The following is a 21,726-nucleotide window of genomic DNA, read 5'->3' on the forward strand; positions in this document are numbered from 1 at the left end:
GGTACTTGGCAAACAGTTGCTGCTGGGCTGGGGCTTTGCAAGGCAATCTGATTGTTTAAAGAAGAGGCAAGACTGAACCTTAATGTGTCCACGTCATTTTTTGGCAAGACAGTAAGTGAGGCTCTGAATTGGAAGAGAAGAGACAGCAAATCTATCCTACAGATTTTTGACATTTGATTTGAATGCCTTTTCTGAAATTGTGGGATAGATATTTTCCATATACTTGCACATTTACTGGCACAAGCATTACATCGCCCTATGTCACTGAGCTGGACCGCACACTGGACTGAATTTTCATCAGAATCCTCTGACTAACTGATTAGTGGCTGTCAACAACCTGGGCACTTGTAAGATGATATAAAACTAATTTCTAGGGCATTTATTTCCAGCTTGATTAGTTTGGTTTGGCTGGATGTTACCAATATATTGCAAATTTTACCTTCACAAATGGTTAAATTGGATTGCTTTATAGTTTTATTTATTTGTAATTGTGCCCGCTTCTTTTCTGCTGTTTCTCTATATGCACTTTTACAAAAAGCCTTTGCTGTTGTACTGTGGAACTTGAAGCAATCTTTATTCCAAGGATAGCAGTCTTCAGTAGAAGCAATTAAATTTGTTTAGTCATGATTTTTTTAAATACATGTTTCAAAATTGAGGTCCTGAGCCTGCAATTGCCAGCAGTGAGAACAGCACAGGGATATCCCTTGACAAGGCCTCCGAGTTTGCTGTCTAATTACAGATGGTGGATGGGATCCCAATCAGAGGGCCAGCAGTTCCAGATCCCCCTCCAGTGGGTTGTTTAACTGTCCTTCACCATTCACAACTGGATGTGGCAGGACTGCAAGAGTTTAGATCTGATCTGTTGGTTGTGGAATCGCTTAGCTCTGTCTGTCGCATGCTGCTTCTGCTGTTTGGCATGCAAGTCGTCCTGTGTTGTAGCTTCACCAGGTTGACACCTCATTTTTAGGTATGACTGGTGCTGCTCCTGACATGTCCTCCTGCATTGATCCAGGTTTGATCCCCTGGCTTGATGTCATTGGTAGAGTTGGGGATACGCCGGGCATGAGGTTACAGATTGTGGTTGTGTAAAATTTCTGCTGCTGCTGACGGCCCACAGCGCCACCTGCCTGCAGCCTGCTCATTGGGGGATGGAGCCTCTGGCTCCAGTGGCACCTTGGACTACTTCAGGGAGGCTGCCTCCATTAAGCCAACGGCCTCTGCACATGGCAGGTGCTGCTCCAATCCTGGAAATATGCCAGCGTGAATGATAAATAGCCTCTACCAGGCATCTTAATTGCTTCATTTGATTGTTCACACAGGCAGCTGATCCACAATCTTACCCCCCTGGGGAAATATATTTCGTGGCAGAAATGCCTCCTGAAGCAGCTCCACACAACATTCACGGCCGCCCCGCCTCCAAGCCCAATTCCTGGACCATGGAAAATTTAGTTCATTGAATCATGTCGTCATTAGATTCATCGTCATTAGTTGTCCTTACCCATCGCACCATTTTTTTTAAGGCAGGGATCTGAACTCTGTTGCTGTGTTTCAGACTATCCATAATTGCTCTTTCATTGTCTTGGTACCTATTGCAGTTGCGAATTGCATTGGCTAAGCCAAGGATGAGCTCATTAGCCTCGATACGGGTATAATGGTGTAGTAGTAATGTCACATATATTCCAAAGAGGAAGAAAGATGGTAAGAGGGGGAATAAGCATCCATAGCTAAGCAAGGAAGTTAAAGATAACATAAAGGCAAAAACTAAGGCAGACCAAATTGCAAAGGTCAGTGGCTGACTGGAAGATTGGGAAACTTTTAAAGATCAACAAGGGGTTACTTAAGCAATAATAAAAAGAGCAAAGGTAAATTATGAAAGAAAACTAGCGCAAATTGTAAAAACTGATAGCAAAAGCATCTACAAGTATATAAAAGGGAAGAGAGTAGCTAAAGTGAATGTTGGTCCCTTGGAGGATGAGACTGGGGAGTTAATAGTGGGGAACACAGAAATGGCAGAGACGCTTAATCAATATTTTGCCTCAGTTTTCACGGTGGAGGACACTAGTACCACCCCAATAGTAACAGGTAGTGCAGAGGGTATAGAGAAGGAGGAACTTAGAACAATCACCATCACTAGAGAAAAAGTACTGAGCAAACTATTGGGATTAAAGGGTGACAAGTCCCCAGGACCTGATGGCCTACATCCCAGGGTCTTAAAGGAAGTGGCAGCGGAGATAGTGGATACATTGGCTATAATTTCCAAAATTCCCTGGATTCTGGAAAGGTTCCAGTGGATTGGAAAAATGCTAATATAAACACCCTTATTCAAAAAGGAGGGGGGAGGTAGAAAGTAGGAAACTATAGACCAGTTAGTTTAATGTCTGTCATTGGGAAATTGTTGGAATCCATCATTAAGGAAGTAGTAATAGGGCATTTGGAAAGTCAAAATGCAATCCATCAGAGTCAGAATGGTTTTATGAAGAGTAAATCGTGTTTGACTAATTTGCTAGAGTTCTTTGAAGATGTGACAAGCAAAGTGGATAATGGGGATCCTGTAGATGTAGTATATCTGGACTTCCAGAAGGTCTTTGATAAGGTGCCGCACAAAAGATTAATATACAAGGTAAGATCACATGGAGTTAGGGGTAATATATTAGCTTGGATAGAGGATTGGCTAACCAACAGAAAGCAGAGAGTCGGGATAAATGGGTCTTTTTCTGGATGGCAAGCTGTAACTAGTGGGGTGCCACAGGGTTCGGCCCTTGGGCCCCAACTATTTACAATCTATATTAATGACTTGGGGCAGAATTTTGCCGTTGGCGAGCAGGGGGCGGGGCCCGCTCGCCGACGCGTAAAATGACGCGGGATGACGTCAGGGGACCCCCGATATCATCCCGCCCTGTTTAAATTTTCAGGAAGGCGGGGTCACAGCAAAATCAGCTGCGGGCCCGCCGACCTGTCAATGGCCAATTGAGGCCATTGACAGAATCATTTAAACAATTAAAGGACCTGCCCGTCCAACCTTAAGGTTGGCGGGCAGGCCAGGAAACCTGCCGGGGAATAAAAAAAACATGAAGCCTCATCCACCAGCGGGATGAGGTTTCATGCAGGGTTTTAAACAGTTTAATTAAGTTTTAGTGTAATTTATGAACATGTCCCATCTCATGTGACATGTTAAGGATTTTTAAAAATTTCTATTTTTAATCTTTTTAAAAGTGTCAGTGATCTCCCTGAGGCAGCACTTAGCCTCAGGGAGATGCGCGCTGTTTCGTGCGCATGTGTGAAAGAGCGCACTCTCACTTTTGGGGAATTCCCTCCCCCCGCCCGCACAGGGAGTGCATAGCACTACCTGCCGGATGTCACGCTGTAAGGCCCGCCCACTTAAAATGGCGGTGGGGCCTGCTTCTCCAGCGGGGATCAGTTCCCCACCCGCCGGAGATTGGGTTGGGCCCGCCCGCCCGACAGGCAGAAAATTCTGCCCTTGGATTCAGGGATAGAAGGTACTATAGCTAAATTTGTAGATGACACCAAAATTGTTGCAATGAAGTAATAAGAAATTTATAAATGGATATGGACAGGTTAGGTGAATGGGCCAGAATTTGGCAGAAGGAGTTTAACGTGGATAAGTGTGAGGTTATCCATTTTGGTCAGAAGAATAAATGGAGAGAAACTTCAGAATGCTTCAGTGCAGAGGGATCTGGGTGTCCTCGTGCATGAATCGCTGAAAGCTAGCATGCGGGTATAGCAGGTAATAAGGAAGGAAAATGGAATTTTGGCATTTATTGCTAAAGGAATAGAGTATAAAAATAGGGAAGTGTTGCTGCAACTGTACAAGGCATTAGTGAGACCGCACCTGGAGTACTGTGCATAGTTTTGGTCCCCTTACTTGAGGAAGGATGTAGTTGCATTGAAAGTGGTTCAGAGGAGGTTCAATAGATTGATTCCAGAGATGCGGGGCTTGTCTTATGAGGAGAGATTGAGCAGTTTAGGCCTATACTCGCTAGAGTTTAGAAGGATGAGAGGAGATCTAATTGATGTATATAAGATGCTAAAAGGGATAGACAAAGTAGACGTGGAGCAGATGTTTCCCCTTGTGGGGCATTCTAGAACGAGACGCCATAGTTTTAGGCTAAGGGGCGGTAGATTTAAATCAGAGATGAGGAGGAATTACTTTTCTCAAAGGATCGTGAATCTGTGGAGTTCACTACCTCAGAGTGCAGTGGATGCTGGGACGCTGAATAAATTTAAGGAGGAGATAGACAGATTTTTAATTAGTAATAGGTTGAAAGGTTTTGGGGAGAGGGCGGGAAATTGGAGTTGAAGCCGAAATGAGATCAGCCATGATAGTATTGAATGGCGGGACAGGCTCGAGGGGCTGAATTGCCTACTCCTGCTCCTAGTTCTTATGTTCTTATGTCACTGAGCTAATAAACCAGAGACCCAGGCTAATGCTCTGGGGACATGGATTCAAATCCCACCACAGCAGCTGGTGGAATTTAAATTAAATTAATAAACCTGGAATTTAAAGCTCCTTTTAATGGTGACCATTAAATTAAAAACCCATCGGGTTCACTTATGTCTCGTAGGGAAGGAAATCTGCTGTACTTAACCTGGTCTTGCCGACATGTGACTCCAGACCACAGCAGTGTGGTTGACTTAACTGCCCCAAGCCACTTAGTTCAAGGGAAATTAGGGATGGGCAACAAATGTTGGCCTTGCCAGTGATGCCCACATCCCATGAAAGAATAAGAAAAAATGTCCTACCTGAGGTCATTGGCACTTTTAGGAGGTGGGCAGGTTATATACCAGCTGTCTGGCATTCACCATTGACCAATCACAGGTCATACTGTCTGCTCTCATTATGGTAGCAGTTTTTACCACCTGACGTGACACCACTTCATGAGATGTGGGGCCGGGTAGAACGGGAAGTCACTTTGACTTTGCCCAAACTTGTAAAACGAGCAGTTTTGGGTCAGCCGCTATTATAGATCTCTCCTGATTATCATTTGTACTGAGCCTGAAATTGTTGCCTGATATCTGAGCTGTTTCCCCATGCCCACTCCCCTCCTCCCACCGGGTTCTCCCGTCATAAAGGATATTAGCAGAAAATCGAGAGAACATCATCACTTCCAAGTTATGGTCAATTCACTCATCCTGATTTTAACATATGTTGACATTCTGTCATCCTGGAATTTCCTGCTTAACACCGTTGTGAGAGTGAAATCAGCCCAATGTCACCTTCTCCGGGCAAGTAGGGATGGGCAATAAATACTGCACTGCCAGTGTCGCCCACATCCTGAGAGCAATTTTTTTAAAAAGCCTTCCAATTACTGGCCAACTCCATTAGTGGTGTGAGTTGTATGTGCGAATAATGATAAACATTGATCAATCTCTGCCACTCAATTTGTTCCAGATTTTGTCCTTTTGGCATCTGAACAATCTTCATGCATTTCCAGCGAGTTACTGAATAAATTATGCTTACCTGTAAAACAAAAAGCTAAAATACCACAGGTTGCTGAGAATCTGAAGTGAAAGCTGAAAATGCTGGAAATGATCAGCAGGTCTGACAGTATGGAAAATGTGGGCGGATGGAGCAGGCTCCATTGGCCTGGAAGCAAGGCAGAGGAGGAACCGGGGCTTTTGTTATTGAGTATTGAGAATGTGACGTCCGGACCATTTCCGGGTCCCGACCCCATGCATTTCAGTAATGCACCTGCCAGCCCAATAAATAGGCCATCCCTGTGTTCAAAGGGATGACAGGTGGGCTGTGGAGGCAGGAGGACCAAGCAGAACGCCCGAAGCAAAGGAAGACCAGCTACCCAACTGTGAAGCCTGTGTGCTGCGGATCGGAATGGAGCAGGGGAGGACAGCATAAGATGTAAGCATGATAATGCCGATGGGACCGACAGCCAATTTCTCCTGCCTAGCCCTGTCTGGTGGACCCATCTGCAAGTGTGGTGGTTTCATTTGCAAACCTTTGCAGGCAAATGGCCTGAGGGCTGCCAACTTAGCCATTCAAAGTTAAAACTTCATTTCCATTTCATGGCGTTCTGACCTCCCACTCTGCTCTTGTCTCCTGTGAGTAGGTGAGCTGCAGACAAAAGGGTTGTTCCGGCACCTTCGGCAAAATTAATGTCTGTTAAAGAGACGCTGTCTAATTGCATCAATAATTGCCTTAACTATTTAGCTGCCACTGTGGGCATTTGTTATTACCGCTGTGCTCCCGTCTCCGGGAATGCACAAGGTAGCGGGAGCACATCAGGGTGCCATCCTGACTTTTTTTTTTCCTAAATTTCCAGGCCTTTCACCTTCAAAGCCGCCTCCACAGTGCTGGGAAAATTCTGTCCCAGAATTATGGCCTGTGATTAACTGACCCATGTGAGCCTTTTATGTTCAGATAGTTACCATGTGCCTCAGCACCATCATTGTGGTAGCATTCTAATTGTTTTTTGGGTCCATATTAGTTTAGCACACCTAGGGCTGAATTTAATGGTGGCTGTGGTGGACCGTCCATCAGCAGGAAAGCCGGTGGCAACCGCACCACGGCCTTTTCCAGCAGCCCTGAGAGGATTAAATGCCTATCAGGCAGTTTGCTTCCTACAGTCAGGGTTCCCATGCCTTCAATGACAAAGATTCCGCCTCCGAGAGCTGCTGGCCAATCAGAGGGTTTGCAGCTCTTCAGTCCCAACAGTGTCACCAGGAGCAACGGCCACTATTGGTACTGCAGCACCCCCTACCCGCCAATCAGCAGCCATGAACGAGGCCCCCGATGTCAAGCGAGTGGGGCCGACTTGTCAGTGCCAGGCAAGCAGGCCCCACCAAGAGGGTTGCGGGGGTCATCGTGGAGGACAGGTGCTGGTGAAGTCTTGAGATGCTAGTGGCCCCTGTATGTGAGGTGGGAAAAGATACATTGGAAGTCATTGGGAAAATAGAGACTAGTAATAAAGGGTTATTAAAATATCGAAGCAGTTGGGATTCATAAAGCGACAGAGTTAGATGGATTATTTCTGACGTATTGGAAAATACTGAAGGGACTGATGCTAGGAACAGGAGCCCCAAAGCTTAAGTACTTTTTCAAAATAGCTTTATTAAACGCAGATGTGCAACCAAAAGACTGAAAAAGAGTTAATGCTACAATTTTGAAAAGATAAACAGGATACTAGAGATTAACAGCCCGCTTGATTGGCACCTCATCCACCACCTTCAACACCCATTCCCTCCTCCACCGACGCACAGTGGCAGCAGTGTGTACCATCTAGAAGATACACTGCAGTAGCTCACAGAGTCTCCTTTGAGATCACCTTCCAAACGCACAACCTCTACCATCTAGAAGGGCAAGGACAGCAGACACATGGGAACACCACCACGTGGAAGTTCCCCTCCATTTCACACACCATCCTGACTTGGAACTATATCACCGTTCCTTCACTGTCACTGGGTCAAAATCCTGGAACTCCCTCCCTAACAGCACTGTGGGTGTACCTACAGGGCAATCAGAGATGGGCAATAAATGCTGGCCTAGCCAACAACGCCCATATCCTGTGAATGAATTTTTAAAAATGCCACTTGTCTTGCCTTTTATTGTAAGAAAAGCCTTGGATATTCTTATTATAAAGAAAGAAATTTAAGAACATTCAATGAGACTGAGGTAATAGCACTTAAGCTATTAGAAAGGTAAATTGTGCCAAGCAAATTTATTGGAATTCTTTGAAGATATAGAAACGTTGGGGGGTGGGGGGGAGATACACCCTTTCTCTCTCTCTATCTCATGTGAAAATGTTATAACTGAGAATCTGAAGTTCCCAGCCCTGTGCTAACCAGCCACAGTTATGTCTACAAGATTATAATCCTCTAAAATAATGAGCTCTTCTAATGCTCTCATTTTGTTTGAATGCTTTTTCATTCATGTACCAGACAATCAATCTTGACCTCAAAATTATGGAACATTGCACTTTATATTTTTTCATCAATCTTATATTTAACTTGCTGATCTTCTTTGCCCATTTTACAACACTGCTTTTATCTCTAAATATTATAAAAATGTTCCCTTCCTTTTATCCTCTGGTAATAGTTTGTAATTATTTAAGACCGATTTTTACTGTCCATCTCCACCTTCAAGTAGGCCTGACATGAATGGGTATATTAAATTGGAAGCACTGTGACTGTTTTTTTTCTGAAAATATACTTTATTCATAAAATTTATAAAAATACCTTACATGACCGTTCAAAGTTGACATTACATAAGGTGCAAACGAAATCAATTTCTTCCATTACTGTATGTTACTAGCTACATTTACAATTACAGTTAATATTTACAAGATTTGTTACATGTCAACCATATAGCCTGAGGGGTTCTACAAGGGCTGAAAGGCCATAGACGGGTGTGGGTACGTAGGAGAAAATATTCCTGTTAAATGACGAGTTGGCATTGTACTAACTGAACCATTTTCTGTTACGCTAGGTCACTTCATTGTGCTCAGCAGGGGGAGTTGGGGGAGCGAGGGTGGTGCATGCACATTGATGTCAATTGATAACTGCTATAGTGTTCAGGGTTCAGCCTAGCATACAGTAATCAGTGGGTGACAGAACCCACATCTATTAAATTTGTAAACTCCTCAGTCACTTTTAAAGCTCCTGGTCCCTGGCACTCTCGGATGACCCATTCTGCACTTTTTGTATTTGAGGTGCCCAGTGAGGCCTCAACTGACTCCCCTCTGCACTCTGTTCTCCCTCGAGCCCTGCAGTGCACTAATTTTGGCAGGGAGCTCATACTTTGCTGGGGCTCTTGGGCAGGTACCCGTAGACTCATCCACTTCTCACTCTTGTGTCCTCACTCTCCCAGCTATTTATCCGGCTACTGTCTGCTTGGAAAATTTTTCTGACCACATTCGGCCTTGAGTAAAGAAGTTCTTTGTAATAATGTTTTAAATTTACTTTTCCACTAACTTATTTTCTCCATTTCTATTTCCTTCACTTACTGCGAGGTAATATTCTGGGTTTATCATTTAATCCTTCATGAGACTACTCTCCCATAAAGGTTTTCTCTCCTGATCCCTCTAATATTTCCTCATATCCCATCTCTTTTATACTTGGGATTATTCTTGAACATTTCTAATGGATCATTACCCATGAATTTGCTATCACTATTCCAAGTAAATTTGCCCATGTTTCTCACAGCTTGTATTGTGTACAGCATAGACAGCAATATAAATTATGTGACATTTTAAATAAAACTGTTCATTGAAAATATTAAGAAATAAAAGGATTGCAAATGATGAGATAAATTAGATGGCTTGGAACTACTGGTATAAAACTTTCCAAGTGCTTATATCAGGAATTTGGCTGTTGAATATATCTAACTCCTGGCTCGCATGATTCATGGACCCCCTGATATGTGTGCCTGACTATACTCTCCAGTTGCTCAATGCATTGCATCTTAAAATCTACACTTTTAATTTATATTGGTGTGGTTTAAAGAGGAATCCTTCAGAACATGTATGGTATTTGCGTATCATTAACTGAACACTAGAATGGCCCTGGTGGGAGTGAACACGAGCAATTACATTCCAATGTTTTTTTTTGTTATTTCTTGATGGAATATTTTTGAGAGTACCTGGTTATTGCCGTGCCACTTTGAGTGTTTATTTGGAGATACCATTTCATACTTGTTCCTTTTTGTTTTCTAGCTCTGTCACAAACTATATGAAATAATGAGTAAGCTTGGGGAGCAGCATGCTGACAAAGCATTTAGCATCCAAGGCGCACCCAGGTATTGTACCAGATGAAAACTTAAATCATCAGTGCTTTAGTTTAAGATAAATTTGCACAACTTTCTCGACAAAATTAAAGGCCAATTTTGCAATCAGACGTTCCCCATGGAAGTGGATTTTGTAAATCCGGAGGAGGGTGGTTTTAATGCAGCCCACCCTTTGGAAAACTGATGGGATCAGGCCAGCTTCTCGCTTTACACCTGTTCAATTTTACTCTTCATTTATACGTTAAATCTCTTTCTCACACTGCCCCTGCTGACAGTCCTAGTTTTCACTTACCACTGAGGGGATCCTTTTTGGAAAACCTCATTTTTATTGGTGCTATTTAGCTATCAAATCAGTCATGAACTGATTGAATGCTGCAACAGGCTCAAGAGGCTGAATGGCCAACTCTTGTTCCTATATTTCATGTAATTAGTTGAGTGTTCAAACCTTCCAGTAAAATTAGGATCAGTATTGACCCACTAACATCAACGCCCAAACTAAAGGCTGCTCATCTTCCACTCAGAGTTCTCAATTTTCACTGTGCCTGAGGCTAAAGAGTTCTGAATCCAGACTATCAATATGAAAAAACACTAAGCATAAAGATATAAGTGTATATGTGGCCTGTTGCCATTAATAGGCAGATGCCATATCCAAAACTGGCTCAGCAACATTCCTCAGAGTGGAGCTCTTGAATCTCCCTTCCTAATATCAGGCCTCACCCTTTTGAGAGTTGTTTTCATGTTAAAGGATATACAGTTCCATTTGCAGTTTCTATCTAAGGTTAATGCTCATGTATTCTCATCGTCTAGTACATACATATGACTTTGGATGGTTAGACTCCAAAAGGGAGGGAATGTTCACTCTGTGTCAAGCCAACCTACATATGTGGGCTTCTCAGTAATTTTGGGGGGAACTCTTAAATGCAGTGATGAGTTTGAATGTATATTGAATGTGTGTGCATGCATATGTATGTGCACCCTGTGTTTGTTGGTGCGAATGTATCATACACCTGACTGCCCAAAAGAGCCCTGTATCCACATTTTCATGATTCGATGGCTGTGGTGCCATGCATAATAATTGTGATCCGTTAACAAATATCTCAATATTCTGCCTTCCCACCTGCCACCCCCCCCACCCCCCCACCCCCCGAACATCTCCCTTTTACAAAGCTGTTGACTAAGGCACAGTACGCTACACTAAGATAAGGATTCCTGTATTTGTTGGGCTGTTGGCATCACTGCAACTTGCCTGTCCTCTAGTGGGCATTGCATCAAGGAATTGGGATGCAACACATGTGCCAGCTGTGAGGTGTGCAATTCTGGGCCTGACTTCAGGCCACAGGATCTCCTGGCTTCTATTGGAGAAAAAGTCCCGTAAGGCTCCATGATAGGATACAATATGGGCTGCGGAAGGAGGTTAAATGGGTGGGTGGAGTCAACAAATGAACTTAGAGCGTACACAAGCTATGGAAAGGAGTTTGAATGGGTGGGGTAGAAACTATTGTCTGGTGGCGTATCCATGGGTTGTGAAGTGAGTTTAAATGGTTGGGGTAGAGCCCACAATAGAGTAGAATGTACATGGTCTAAGGAAGGAGTTCAAATGGGTGGGGTAGAGTCCATGATAGGACTGAGTGTACATGGTCTATGGAAGGAGATTAGGTGGGTGGGTAGAGACTATGATGTGATAGTGTCAAAAGACTTGATGGGCTGAAAAGCCCATTCTCATTCCTTGCTTCCTTATTTTCTTAAATTGTTTCTGAAAGTCTCGTTTGATTACTACTGGATTTTTACCACTGAAGTACTGTAGGTTTGTGACATCAAAGTGAAGAGTGTTTTATGTTTTAAGCGATTAACAGTTGGATATAATCAAATGTTTGATGTTATTTCACACTGTTTTTTGCTACTGTTGACAAAGGAGATGGAGGTAGGTTTGGAGTGTGTGTGATGTAGGCACAGTTGGTAGTAGAAAGGATTAGTTTTGATTGTGGCTAGGATACCAAATCATGTGAGCTTTAGTCCTGCAAGGAGGCTTAGGTCTTGGCCTTGTGTCAAAAACTAAGATGAAGCAAGATTAATACCAAGTGGTAAATCTTATTAATGTTTAATATTGTCCCTGCTGACTGTAATTATCAATCTGCTTTTGTTGCTTTCTGCATTTATCCTAGATGAATGTCTGTTGTTTGTGTTTATGTTTAGTTATTGAGTTTGTATAGATATCCAATCCCTTTATAATTAGTCTAATGCTCCTGTTTGTGTTTTAGAATTAAAAGTGGAGAGCTTAAATATAAAATAAAACTTTTCAACTGTCCTTCCTGATAAACGTCTTCAAACCATTTACATGTTACCTCTATGTCAGGGTAAATGGTGAGAATACAAGGCTATATTCTGGCTATGTTCACAAGGGGAAGATGTTTGCAGTGTGTGTGATTGAGCATTGAAGCGAAATTTGAAGCTTTTAACCTGAACAATACTTCAGTCCCAGAAGCTTGTGTGAAGTGTCTTTGGCAGATGATTGGAGGAGGGTGGCATAATTTTAGGTCCAGATTTTTGGTCAAAACCTGGATGGGTTACTGTGATGGGTATGTAGAATCATCTTACAGTATCACCAGCTAATTTATGCTGTATGCTTTGCTGTCCTGTTCAGTGACTCGGGCCCATTGAGAATTTCCAAGACCCCGACACCACCGGAAGAACCGTCTCCACCCAGTAGCCCAGTAACCAGTCCTAATCATACTTTGGCACCTTTGGCAGCATCGCCAGCTCATACTCCGACTCGTCCCAAGTCACCATCTCAGGTAAAGCTTGAAAACAAAAGCAAAATGTTGTGAATGCTGAATTCAGGTAAAGTTCGGTTGTACTTAACAGCAGGGACAAACCGAACAAGTTCTGTTTTTAACGTGTATCATGTCCCCACATGCTGCACAGGCTTTACACAACAGGCAGCTTTGAACCATTGGAAAATGCTTTAAAGGGGTACTCAGAATGGAGGTAAAAGTAATGAGAAGGAAAAAAATTATGCCTGCAAATATGGAAAATTCTGCAAGTGCACAATACTTCACTCAGCACCTGTAAGGGCGAATGTTTTGGGTGCAAGGCTTTCAATAAATGTTAAGACTTCATTTATACATCACAAATGCCTGTTGCCACTTTTCCATATTCACAGGCCCTGGTATGCACGGGCACAGTGATTCTATGCCTGGCTGTGGTGACAGCAGGTGACCTGGCCCCTGGTCCCATTCATGGGGACTGGGCCATTAAGTAGCTGGTACAGAGGATCTAAGCCTGCATGAGTTCAACTAGGTGTCCAAGCTGACTGCATGCTGGGAAATGAGAACAGTGCCATGCTGTTCTGTTAGAGGAGTGCAAAAATTCCAAAGAAATGTGGGCTTTAATTTTAAAATAATCTATCCCCACATGGGATCAATTACTAATGCTTGGGAACTTTATGAGGCCTTTCCAAGGCCCGGTGTACAACAGGTGTCAGCTCTCAGTGGTGTGACTTCTGCTGGGCCTCCAGATAGACTGGACTCCCAGGGCAGTCAAAGAACTTCCCCGAAGTTATAGTTTGATGTGGGAAGAGGTGAGCTGGTAGAATGTCTATTAGCTCTGCCACCCAGACAGAGTTTGGGCCACTGGATGGAATCCCAGCAGACCCGAGTTCCATCCCAAAATATGAACATAAGAAACTATACATCCTTATGCCCCAGTCAAATTCCAGAGACTCCAGGGTGATTTCAGTCGTCCCCACCCAATGGAAATGGGCAGGCAGGTAGGCAGTTAAAATTGCACACCCACCAAAGGGGGTGGGGTCCTTTTTAACGTATGCACCTTATGAGGTCATCGGGAACTGAATACAATTTTTGACTCGGTAGCTTGATCAGGAAGCAGCGGTGAGTTTCCCACCAGGTCAACACAGCGACGAGGTAGGCTTGGAACAGAAGAGGCTAGAGTTTTCAATCCCACAGGATGAACCAGTGGATGATCCTGCTACCTGCTGTTGTCAGCTGGACTCCGGCCCCCATGATTTCCCGCTCCTTCCACCCAGCACAGGTGGGAAGTCAGCCGGCAGGATTTAAATGAGGCCAGCAATTTAAAATATCCCAGGCCTCATTTCTGGCACAGCAGCTAGATGAGTTTCTGCTGCTCAAAACTGGCCCTTCATTATGACTGGCTTTCTGACATATTGACCGCTTATCCGAAGTGACCCTCCTTAAGGCCTGTTACTGCATCCAATAAAACTAAAGGACAGGAAATACAGCACCATTGTGTATAAAGGACAGGAAATACAGCACCATTGTGTATATATACATATCACCCTCTGGGAGCTGGGAGCCCGTTGGCGTGTGGATGTGATCATTTTATATTACTTATTGTACTGCTCAATTTCGTGGTTGCAACAAAGCTCGACATTTTCACCTAAATGCTGTCTATATTGTGATCCAGTTTACTTCAGTCTCGGGTTCCTCGCAGTGAAGTTCCTGAGAGCGCGAGGTTACAGAATCTGCCTCTTTGACACTGTTGTTTCTGTGCCAGACTTGTTTTCATTCCTCTCTCTTATTTCTCCTCTCTCCCTGCTGTGTCTAGCTGAGAAAAGGGCCTCCTGTCCCACCACCTCCAAAACTCACCCCAACAAAGGAGCTGCACCAAGAAAACATTATCAACTTCTTTGAGGACAACTTTGTTCCCGAGATCAATGTCACCAGCCCGTCACAGGTCAGCGGACTTTCCAACTGTACTGTTTACCCAGGCCTACCTATGTTTATTTCATTGAAGATGTGTAGGACATGTGTGGGCCAAGTGCATATGAGCAATCGCTCCTGATGCCTTTCCAGCCAGTGGCAGGAGTTACAGTGGTGGACAAAACTTGTCACTGTTTCAGTCACGGACAGGAAATGTAATCACCATTTGCTTTTAGTAACTGCTTACTATTCACAGAGCTAGTTGTATGAAAGAAAAACCTTGCATTTGTATAATGCCTTTCATAACCTCTGGACATCTCAAAGTGCTTTACAGCTAATTGACTATTCTTTAATTGTAGTCACTGTTATAATGTAGGAAGAGATTGCAGCATAGCCATAACAACAATGAGATAAATGGCCAGATATGTGTTTTGTGAGATGTTGATTTGAGGGATAAGTTTTGACCAGGACGTATTGGGGAGAACCTGCTTGCTGTTCTTCAAATAGTGATTGTGGGATCTCGAATGTCCATTTGAAGGAGCAGACTGGGCCTCAGTTTAATGTCTCATCAGTAAAGCAACATTTCCTTGTACTGCACTGAGTCTCTGCCTAGCTTGCATGCTCAAGCGTCTGTATCAAAATCCTGGAATTCCCTACCTAACAGAGTTGTGGGAACTCCTTTGCCACATGAACGGCAACAATTTATCACCCTGTAGGGCAGGGTGATAAATGCCAGCCCTGCAAGCAACATCTATATCCTGCGAATTTTTTTTTTTACGTTGCTGGAATAGGGCATGAGCCCACAACCTTCTAACTTAGGGGCAAGAACACTACAACTGAGCCAAGGCTGAATCCCATATGTTATCTGGAAGTAGTGTCAGTGTGTGTTTTTTTACATTGTGCTATGGTATCTTCTCCCTGGATTGCACACTTTTAGCTAAAGTTGCAGCACATTGTGCAGTACTTGCAGGTGGCTTATACCTATCTGTAAATTCAGCGTTATTAGTTTAGATTTTCATACTTAGTGTCCAAGCATGGTGGCTTTGTATGCCAGGAACACCCGTGGGCTTGCACTGCTCATGACCTGGTTTGTTGGGAATGGGGAAATTGTGGGTAGGGTAGGCCATAGGGAGCCAGTGGGAAAACTCTTACTTCCAGATGCACATCTGGGTCATTCAGTCTGAGTGAGGCAATAATTCCCACAGACCCCTGAAAAGAAACATTATGGTGTTTGGACCTCAATACAGGATATTTATTTGAAGTATCACCTCAACACGTGTGTGGATTTAACCAATTACAGTTGCATTGTTCTGACCAGTTTAATGCTCACTCAGTGTTTGTAGTTCAGAGCAATTATTGTTTTCAAAATTTGTGTCATTTGAAACTGTGTTTCTCAGAATACTAAGTAAACTTTATGAAGTAGCACCGTGGGAGCAAAGATTCATGCGACAGTTATGTGCGGGGAATTTAGTCATGAGGGCCATCTTACTTATAAATTATCACTCAAGGTATAATTCTTTGTGCAACCTGTGCACATACTGAGATTTCAACAGTTGGCACTAATATTTGTCCTGTCAGTCTTTTGTTCTTGTTGCTGTGATCTGTGCTCGCTGCCTTAAAGTGCCACACTACAGTGGCTGGGTTTAACAAACTCCTCCAAGCTGTTTACCTGAAGAAAAAGCATTGTTTTTTTCCCCCAGGGAAGATACCTTTATGCTATTAGTATGCACACTTGGGAGCAGGGGCAGGGTTGGGGAAGCCTTATGGTCCAATTGCTGTTGCTTTTCTTCACATCTTTGGTAGATTAGCTGTGACATGAAGGAGATGCATTAAACATTTTTTAACTGCCTCCTTTTTCATTAGAAACTTGCTCGGGAGTTGAGGGTAGGGGGGGAAAGCAGTTAAAACAGAGCGGGTAAAGTACTGTGATCTGTCACAATTTTAAAATTCCTAATTTTTCAGGCATATGAAGTGCCTGCCTGACCCAAAACATTTATGCAAATCTGGATCCTTTTATAATCAAAAAGATCCCAGTGCTAGGACTGGTCCTCTTGGTCCCCCAAGGTAAGTGTACGGTCTCCCTTCTTCCTGAACCTCCACTCCCCTGGAACTACCAGCCTATGTGCATACTGGGGGAACCTGTGACACAGGATAATTAATGTCTAGTATTTGCCTCAAGCCCCCAGATAGGAGGGAATCCATGTGTTTCTACAAACTTTAAGCACCTACAGAAGCTTAAAAAGACAACAGGATTTTTGTGGCTGATGGCAGCCGTTCCGTTCTCTGTGACTGAAAATATCTCGCTGCAGTGTGGGAAGAAGAAGGACATCCCATTTGCAAAACGAGACTGTGGAAGTCTCGCTGCTGCAATTGCAGCTGGTATTCCCCAGAGATGACTACTGAGTGCCCAGTATGTCGGGTATATGGGACACAGCTGGTATGGCGAATGTAAATTCTACTGTTCAGAGAATGAGGGAGCATTGTCAGAAAAAGGTCAATGGATTCATTGAGAGGGGAAGGTAGATAACCTGCTATCATCTAAGCACTGGCGGTATAAATTCTCATCACTACCACATCCATCCCTTCAGTGGCCTCCAGTTTTTCATCAGTCACCTTTCAGGCTACTCTTGTGCAATTTCTAGTACCTCCCTTGCCCAGCATCTTCGGCCTACACTAGACAAGGCCTTGCCCATGCCTTCCATATGCATCCTGCATGTCAATACATTGCCAATACCTACAAACAGCACTCAGACGCAAGGGGCTGAAATTTTGTTCTGGAATGGGGACCCTGACATCAGAATAATTTCTGAGTCCTGACCCAGCACCCCCTGTCACATTAGCGCTGACGCCCAATCAGATTTTTAACAAGCAGGCCCAGGCCAATTAGTGGCCCGGGTGTGTTGTCACCCTCTAATTAAAGGTGGTGGAGGTGGAAAGTAGCAAGGAGAGCAGTGAGGCAAGCCTGCTTTAAAGATGAACCGCTGGCCATTATTGTGGTTGCCTGTTTGCCGGTTTAGAGGGAAATGGAAGAAGGAGCAGAACAGCAACAGGGCAGAAGGACAAGTATACGTTCATGGGCGGTCCTGCGATTTACCAATGTCTTCCTCGAGGTTCTTTTGGCGCTGGTGGCATCATGGTGCACCGTTTTATTCCTGAAGAGCAGCAGGAGAGCCAGCTGGACAGACCAAGCTGAAGATGGCGGAGTAAGAGGAGGACCTCGATACAGTGCCACAAACATTTCAATAAACTTCTGCAGACTGACAAGGTGAGGGCAACACTGCATCTGGATAACAGGCTTCCAGGTCTGCAGTCACAAGCATACACACAAGATGATCAGCCTGAGGAGCAAAGTTCTCCAAAACATGTCCCCAGGAGCATTACTAAGCTAATGGAAAAACTCATATCATAAGCAAAAATGGAGAAGACAACAGTAACACCACATGTGTTAGTGAAGCTGGAAGTAGTGAAGGAAGACACCAAGGCCCTGACTCTCACCCTCTTAACTTTTAATGAGGAAGGGCTTGAATGGGTGGTGGTGTATCACATCTAACTATTTTGATGGCAATTTGCTCCTTGACATGATCAGAATGGCAGCAGATCAGGGAATGCCGAAATGGGAGCCTCTCCAAGATGCAGTGAAAGGGGTTTGTTCATCTCTGTGCAATGGCGATGTAGTTCCTTCCTCCTCAGTTTCCCTTCATGTTAAAGCATTAGCTCTAATGGCCTGCATCATTGTTACAGAAGCAGCTGCTGACAGAGCTAATTTAGCTTAACCACCTTCTTATGTCTCCCGCTGGACAGATGTGGAGGAGGAGTCAAGGAAAGCCAGGGGGATGTCATTGTTGTCTGCAGAGGAGGAGGAAGCAAGCGAGGCTGCACCATCATATCAATCATACCCTCAGTGCTGATGCACCCACCTCAGTGAACCCTCATGCGAACTTGGAAGGGACGACACAGAGTGAGCAATACTTCATGAGTGAGCAGGAGGAGGTGAGGGATGTGGTGGCAGCTGTGGGCAGTTCCAATCAGTGGATGGAGAGCAAGTGCAGCCATGCTCAGCTGGGTGGAGATGGACAGCCTCAAGAGTCACACGCAAGGTGGGTATTCCTGGACCAGCAACAGGGGACGTCTGTCAGAATGTCAGCGTTCCCTGAGATGGTGCAGAGTTATGGGAGCAGAATGGAAGGAACCCATTCATCACATGTGCACTGTCATGTCTCAGGGTCTTGAGCACATGACCTTCTCCGTTGAGATAGTGGCCAGCCTCATGGAGAGCCATATGCAGCAGCGCTCAGAGTGGAGGCAGGAGCAGTACACCGACATACACAGAATGTTTGTATTGTTGCCGGTGGAGGAACCTGTGGAGGTGCACCCATTAGCACCTTAAAGATGAGGACGACTGCCAAGGGCTGCAAGCAGGCACGAACAAGCAGGCTACCTCCACCTCATCTCACAGGGACCTCATAGGAGCAGCCACAAGTGCAGGCCATTGGGTCGGCAATTTCACATTGAGGTTCACTTGAGTGAGGGGTTCTGTTTGAGTAAAGTTATTAGAAATCAATACAATGGAAATGATGTTGCTTAAGCCAAGACCTGTGTGTTCAAGATAAAAGAAAGAAGACACGAGGGAACGATGCAAAGGCTTGTGCTGGGAGTAAATGTGTGGCTGGCAGTCTATTGTGCCTGATTCATTGTGGGGAGCAATGGAAGACTTCTATACTGTGTGATGATGGATGCGTAATCTTGTTTTAGATGACGGTATCAGACCTAAGTGCTTTCCAGGATGAGGTGCCCTCGTGAGAAACGTTCCTGGATAGCAGCTGCCCAAGTTTCCCTGGCATCGTGCTCAAAGCCTTGACCTGTGATCCTGCAAAGCATGGGCCTTGCCCTCCACTGCCTCTTCCACCTCTTCCTCTGAGGAAATGTGCTGCTCCATCACTTCTCCCTCTTCAAGGTCCACAACTCTCTTGAGGGTCAGGTTATGGAGTGCAAAGCAGACAACTGCAATGGAAGAGATCCTTAAGGGAGGATACACGAAGGTGCCTCCCAACCAGTCAAGCCACTGGAACTACATCTTCAGAAGTCCAATGACTTGCTCAGTCGTGATCCTGGTGATGAGGTGGCATCGGTAGTAGCGTCTCTGTGCCTCTGTTACAGGATCTCACATCAGTGTCAGTAGTCATTTCGTCACAGATTGCTTTGGGTTCTATGAAGAGCTGCAGCACCAGCAATTGCCTATGGATGAAGGAATCAAGGCAGCTGCTCGGAAGCCGTGCATACACTCTGTGATCACAGACATTTAGAGAGTGATATCCTTTCCTATTGAGCAATCTCCATGGCTGCTCAATTGGTGCCTTGATAGCCAAATGGGTGCAATCGATGGCCCCCTGCACCTGAGGGAATCCAGTGGTGGAATCGATCCCACTGCCCTCAGTGTCTGTGTTGAGCTATACATTGGAACTCTGTCCCAAACTGCACATCCATGAACTGCTTATGCAATGATGGGCAGCTGCTTGAGAAATGCCATCCAGGTCAGCAGCCAATCCTAGGTATGACCCAGATGTGAAGAAGTTCAGAGCCCCTATGACTTTTCAGTCTACTGGCAGGGCATGTCCATGACAGCTGCTGGCCTGAGGTGATCCTCAATGACAGCACACCATTCAAAAGGCCACCATTCAAATTGCCTGGAAAAGTGCAGCCTCCTGTGGCACTGATCCTCTGACATTTATACAAGCTTATTCTTCATTGCTACACCATATTGTGAGGGTATTGCCTTTATTGTCTCCCAGCCCCTCATTCCTCACCTCTGAATCCCTCTTGGCCAAGGGTAAACACCTGCTGTTGAGGCTGCTGCTCATTGTTGCTCATCTCCAATTTGGAGTAGCTAATCCCCATTTGCAGGAACAGCCTTGCTTGCCCCCAGCTGGACTGTCATGACCTCTTGGACCCCCTGCTATGCCCTCCGTGACCCCTGCAGTCTCACTCCCTCCCCACCCCCCAACTTCCTCAGCACTCACTAATCAAACTCTCAAGGAGCGCTGATAACATGATGGCCACTGTATGCCAATGAATGAGGTGACCCCTGAGCTATTCCCATCTTGCGCAGTGTTCTGACTAACACACATGTCCACAACTGGCTCCTCAGTGTGATGACGCCTCCTCCTAATGGACAGACTGGAAACCTTTCCTATGCTTCCTCTCAAAAATTACAAACTGCCCTTTAATGGCAATAAGGCCATTTGTGTGCCAAATTACAGACTCACCATTTAAGTGCACCTAGTGGCTGTCTCTGTGGTACAATCGGTTAGCCAGTTTGCCTGTTAACTAAAGGGCTGGTGGTTCAATCCCAACCAGGGATGAAACCACTTTCCGTTCTACCCCTTCAGGGTTCTGTGCCACACAGTTTTGTTCTGTGCTTTGGCTACAAGAAATGTAAGCACGCCTGGTTGCTTCCCACTCCCTGATTCCGTTTCAAAAATCGCAGCACACCAGAGCCACATCTGGAAACAATCACACCTCACAGTGAGACAATTTTCCAGGCCCACCCCTCTCCATTCCTGCCTCTGCCCCCTTTGGTGTTTGGGATTTGACTGGCCACTAATGTCAACAACGCTGTTTTTGCAAGAGAAGAGCACATAACAAGAGAGAGAGAGGGGACCACAATGGGAGGAAATCCAGCCTAACTCAGTCATCTCTCTAAGGAAGTGCTCCTTGAAATCCAGGGCCAACACTTGAAGAAAGAGGTGGGAGGAATAGCCCCAGCTTAGTCTTTGACCAACACATATCCTTCTTTCATTCACCTTTCTGTTCAGTTGTACACATACATGAAAACTTGCCTTAAGCATCAGCTCCAAGTCAGTTTCTCTGTTGAAGGCTGCCTGGCAACAAGTTTCAACAAGGAGTTGTTGGTTATCTTTTTCCACTTTCTGCAGATATGGTGGAGGAAGCTGTGCTAGGACTTTCTCACTGCACAGTCTTGCTTCTCACATGAGAAGCTATCACTCAATCTCATTTTAGCAAATGGTAGCCCCTGGTTGGGGGTGGGGGTGAGTCTGGCTGAGGTCAGGTTGCTGGTTGATGCACTAAGGAGAAATGAGCTGCAGAAAGTATAGAAAGGTCAGAAAAAACAACAAACATCTCACTGAAGGATCATCATGCATCCATGCACCTACTCAGTGCAGGGATCCTAATATCCAGAGCCCATAATTTGAAAGAAGAATGCATCAGAGCATAATATATTGTCAGATTGTTGACTGTAGACTTTTGCTGGTGTTGCAGATTTTGTATATCTGGAAC

General features: G+C 44.7%; 1 protein-coding gene across 2 annotated transcripts in view; it reads left to right on the plus strand.

The window, feature by feature from the left end:
- The window catches only part of amph (amphiphysin), a 286,781-nt gene that overhangs the window by 186,830 nt on the left and 78,225 nt on the right, over nt 1-21,726 (plus strand). For both annotated transcript variants that reach the window (XM_078540157.1, XM_078540156.1), the window contains exons 9-11: nt 9,684-9,766; nt 12,396-12,546; nt 14,336-14,464. In XM_078540157.1, the coding sequence (XP_078396283.1) occupies nt 9,684-9,766; nt 12,396-12,546; nt 14,336-14,464 (363 nt within the window). The remainder of the gene's footprint in view (nt 1-9,683; nt 9,767-12,395; nt 12,547-14,335; nt 14,465-21,726) is intronic.

Source organism: Cetorhinus maximus, chromosome 4, assembly GCF_964194155.1.
Source record: "Cetorhinus maximus chromosome 4, sCetMax3.hap1.1, whole genome shotgun sequence".
In the NCBI taxonomy this organism is placed as follows: Eukaryota; Metazoa; Chordata; class Chondrichthyes; order Lamniformes; family Cetorhinidae; genus Cetorhinus; species Cetorhinus maximus.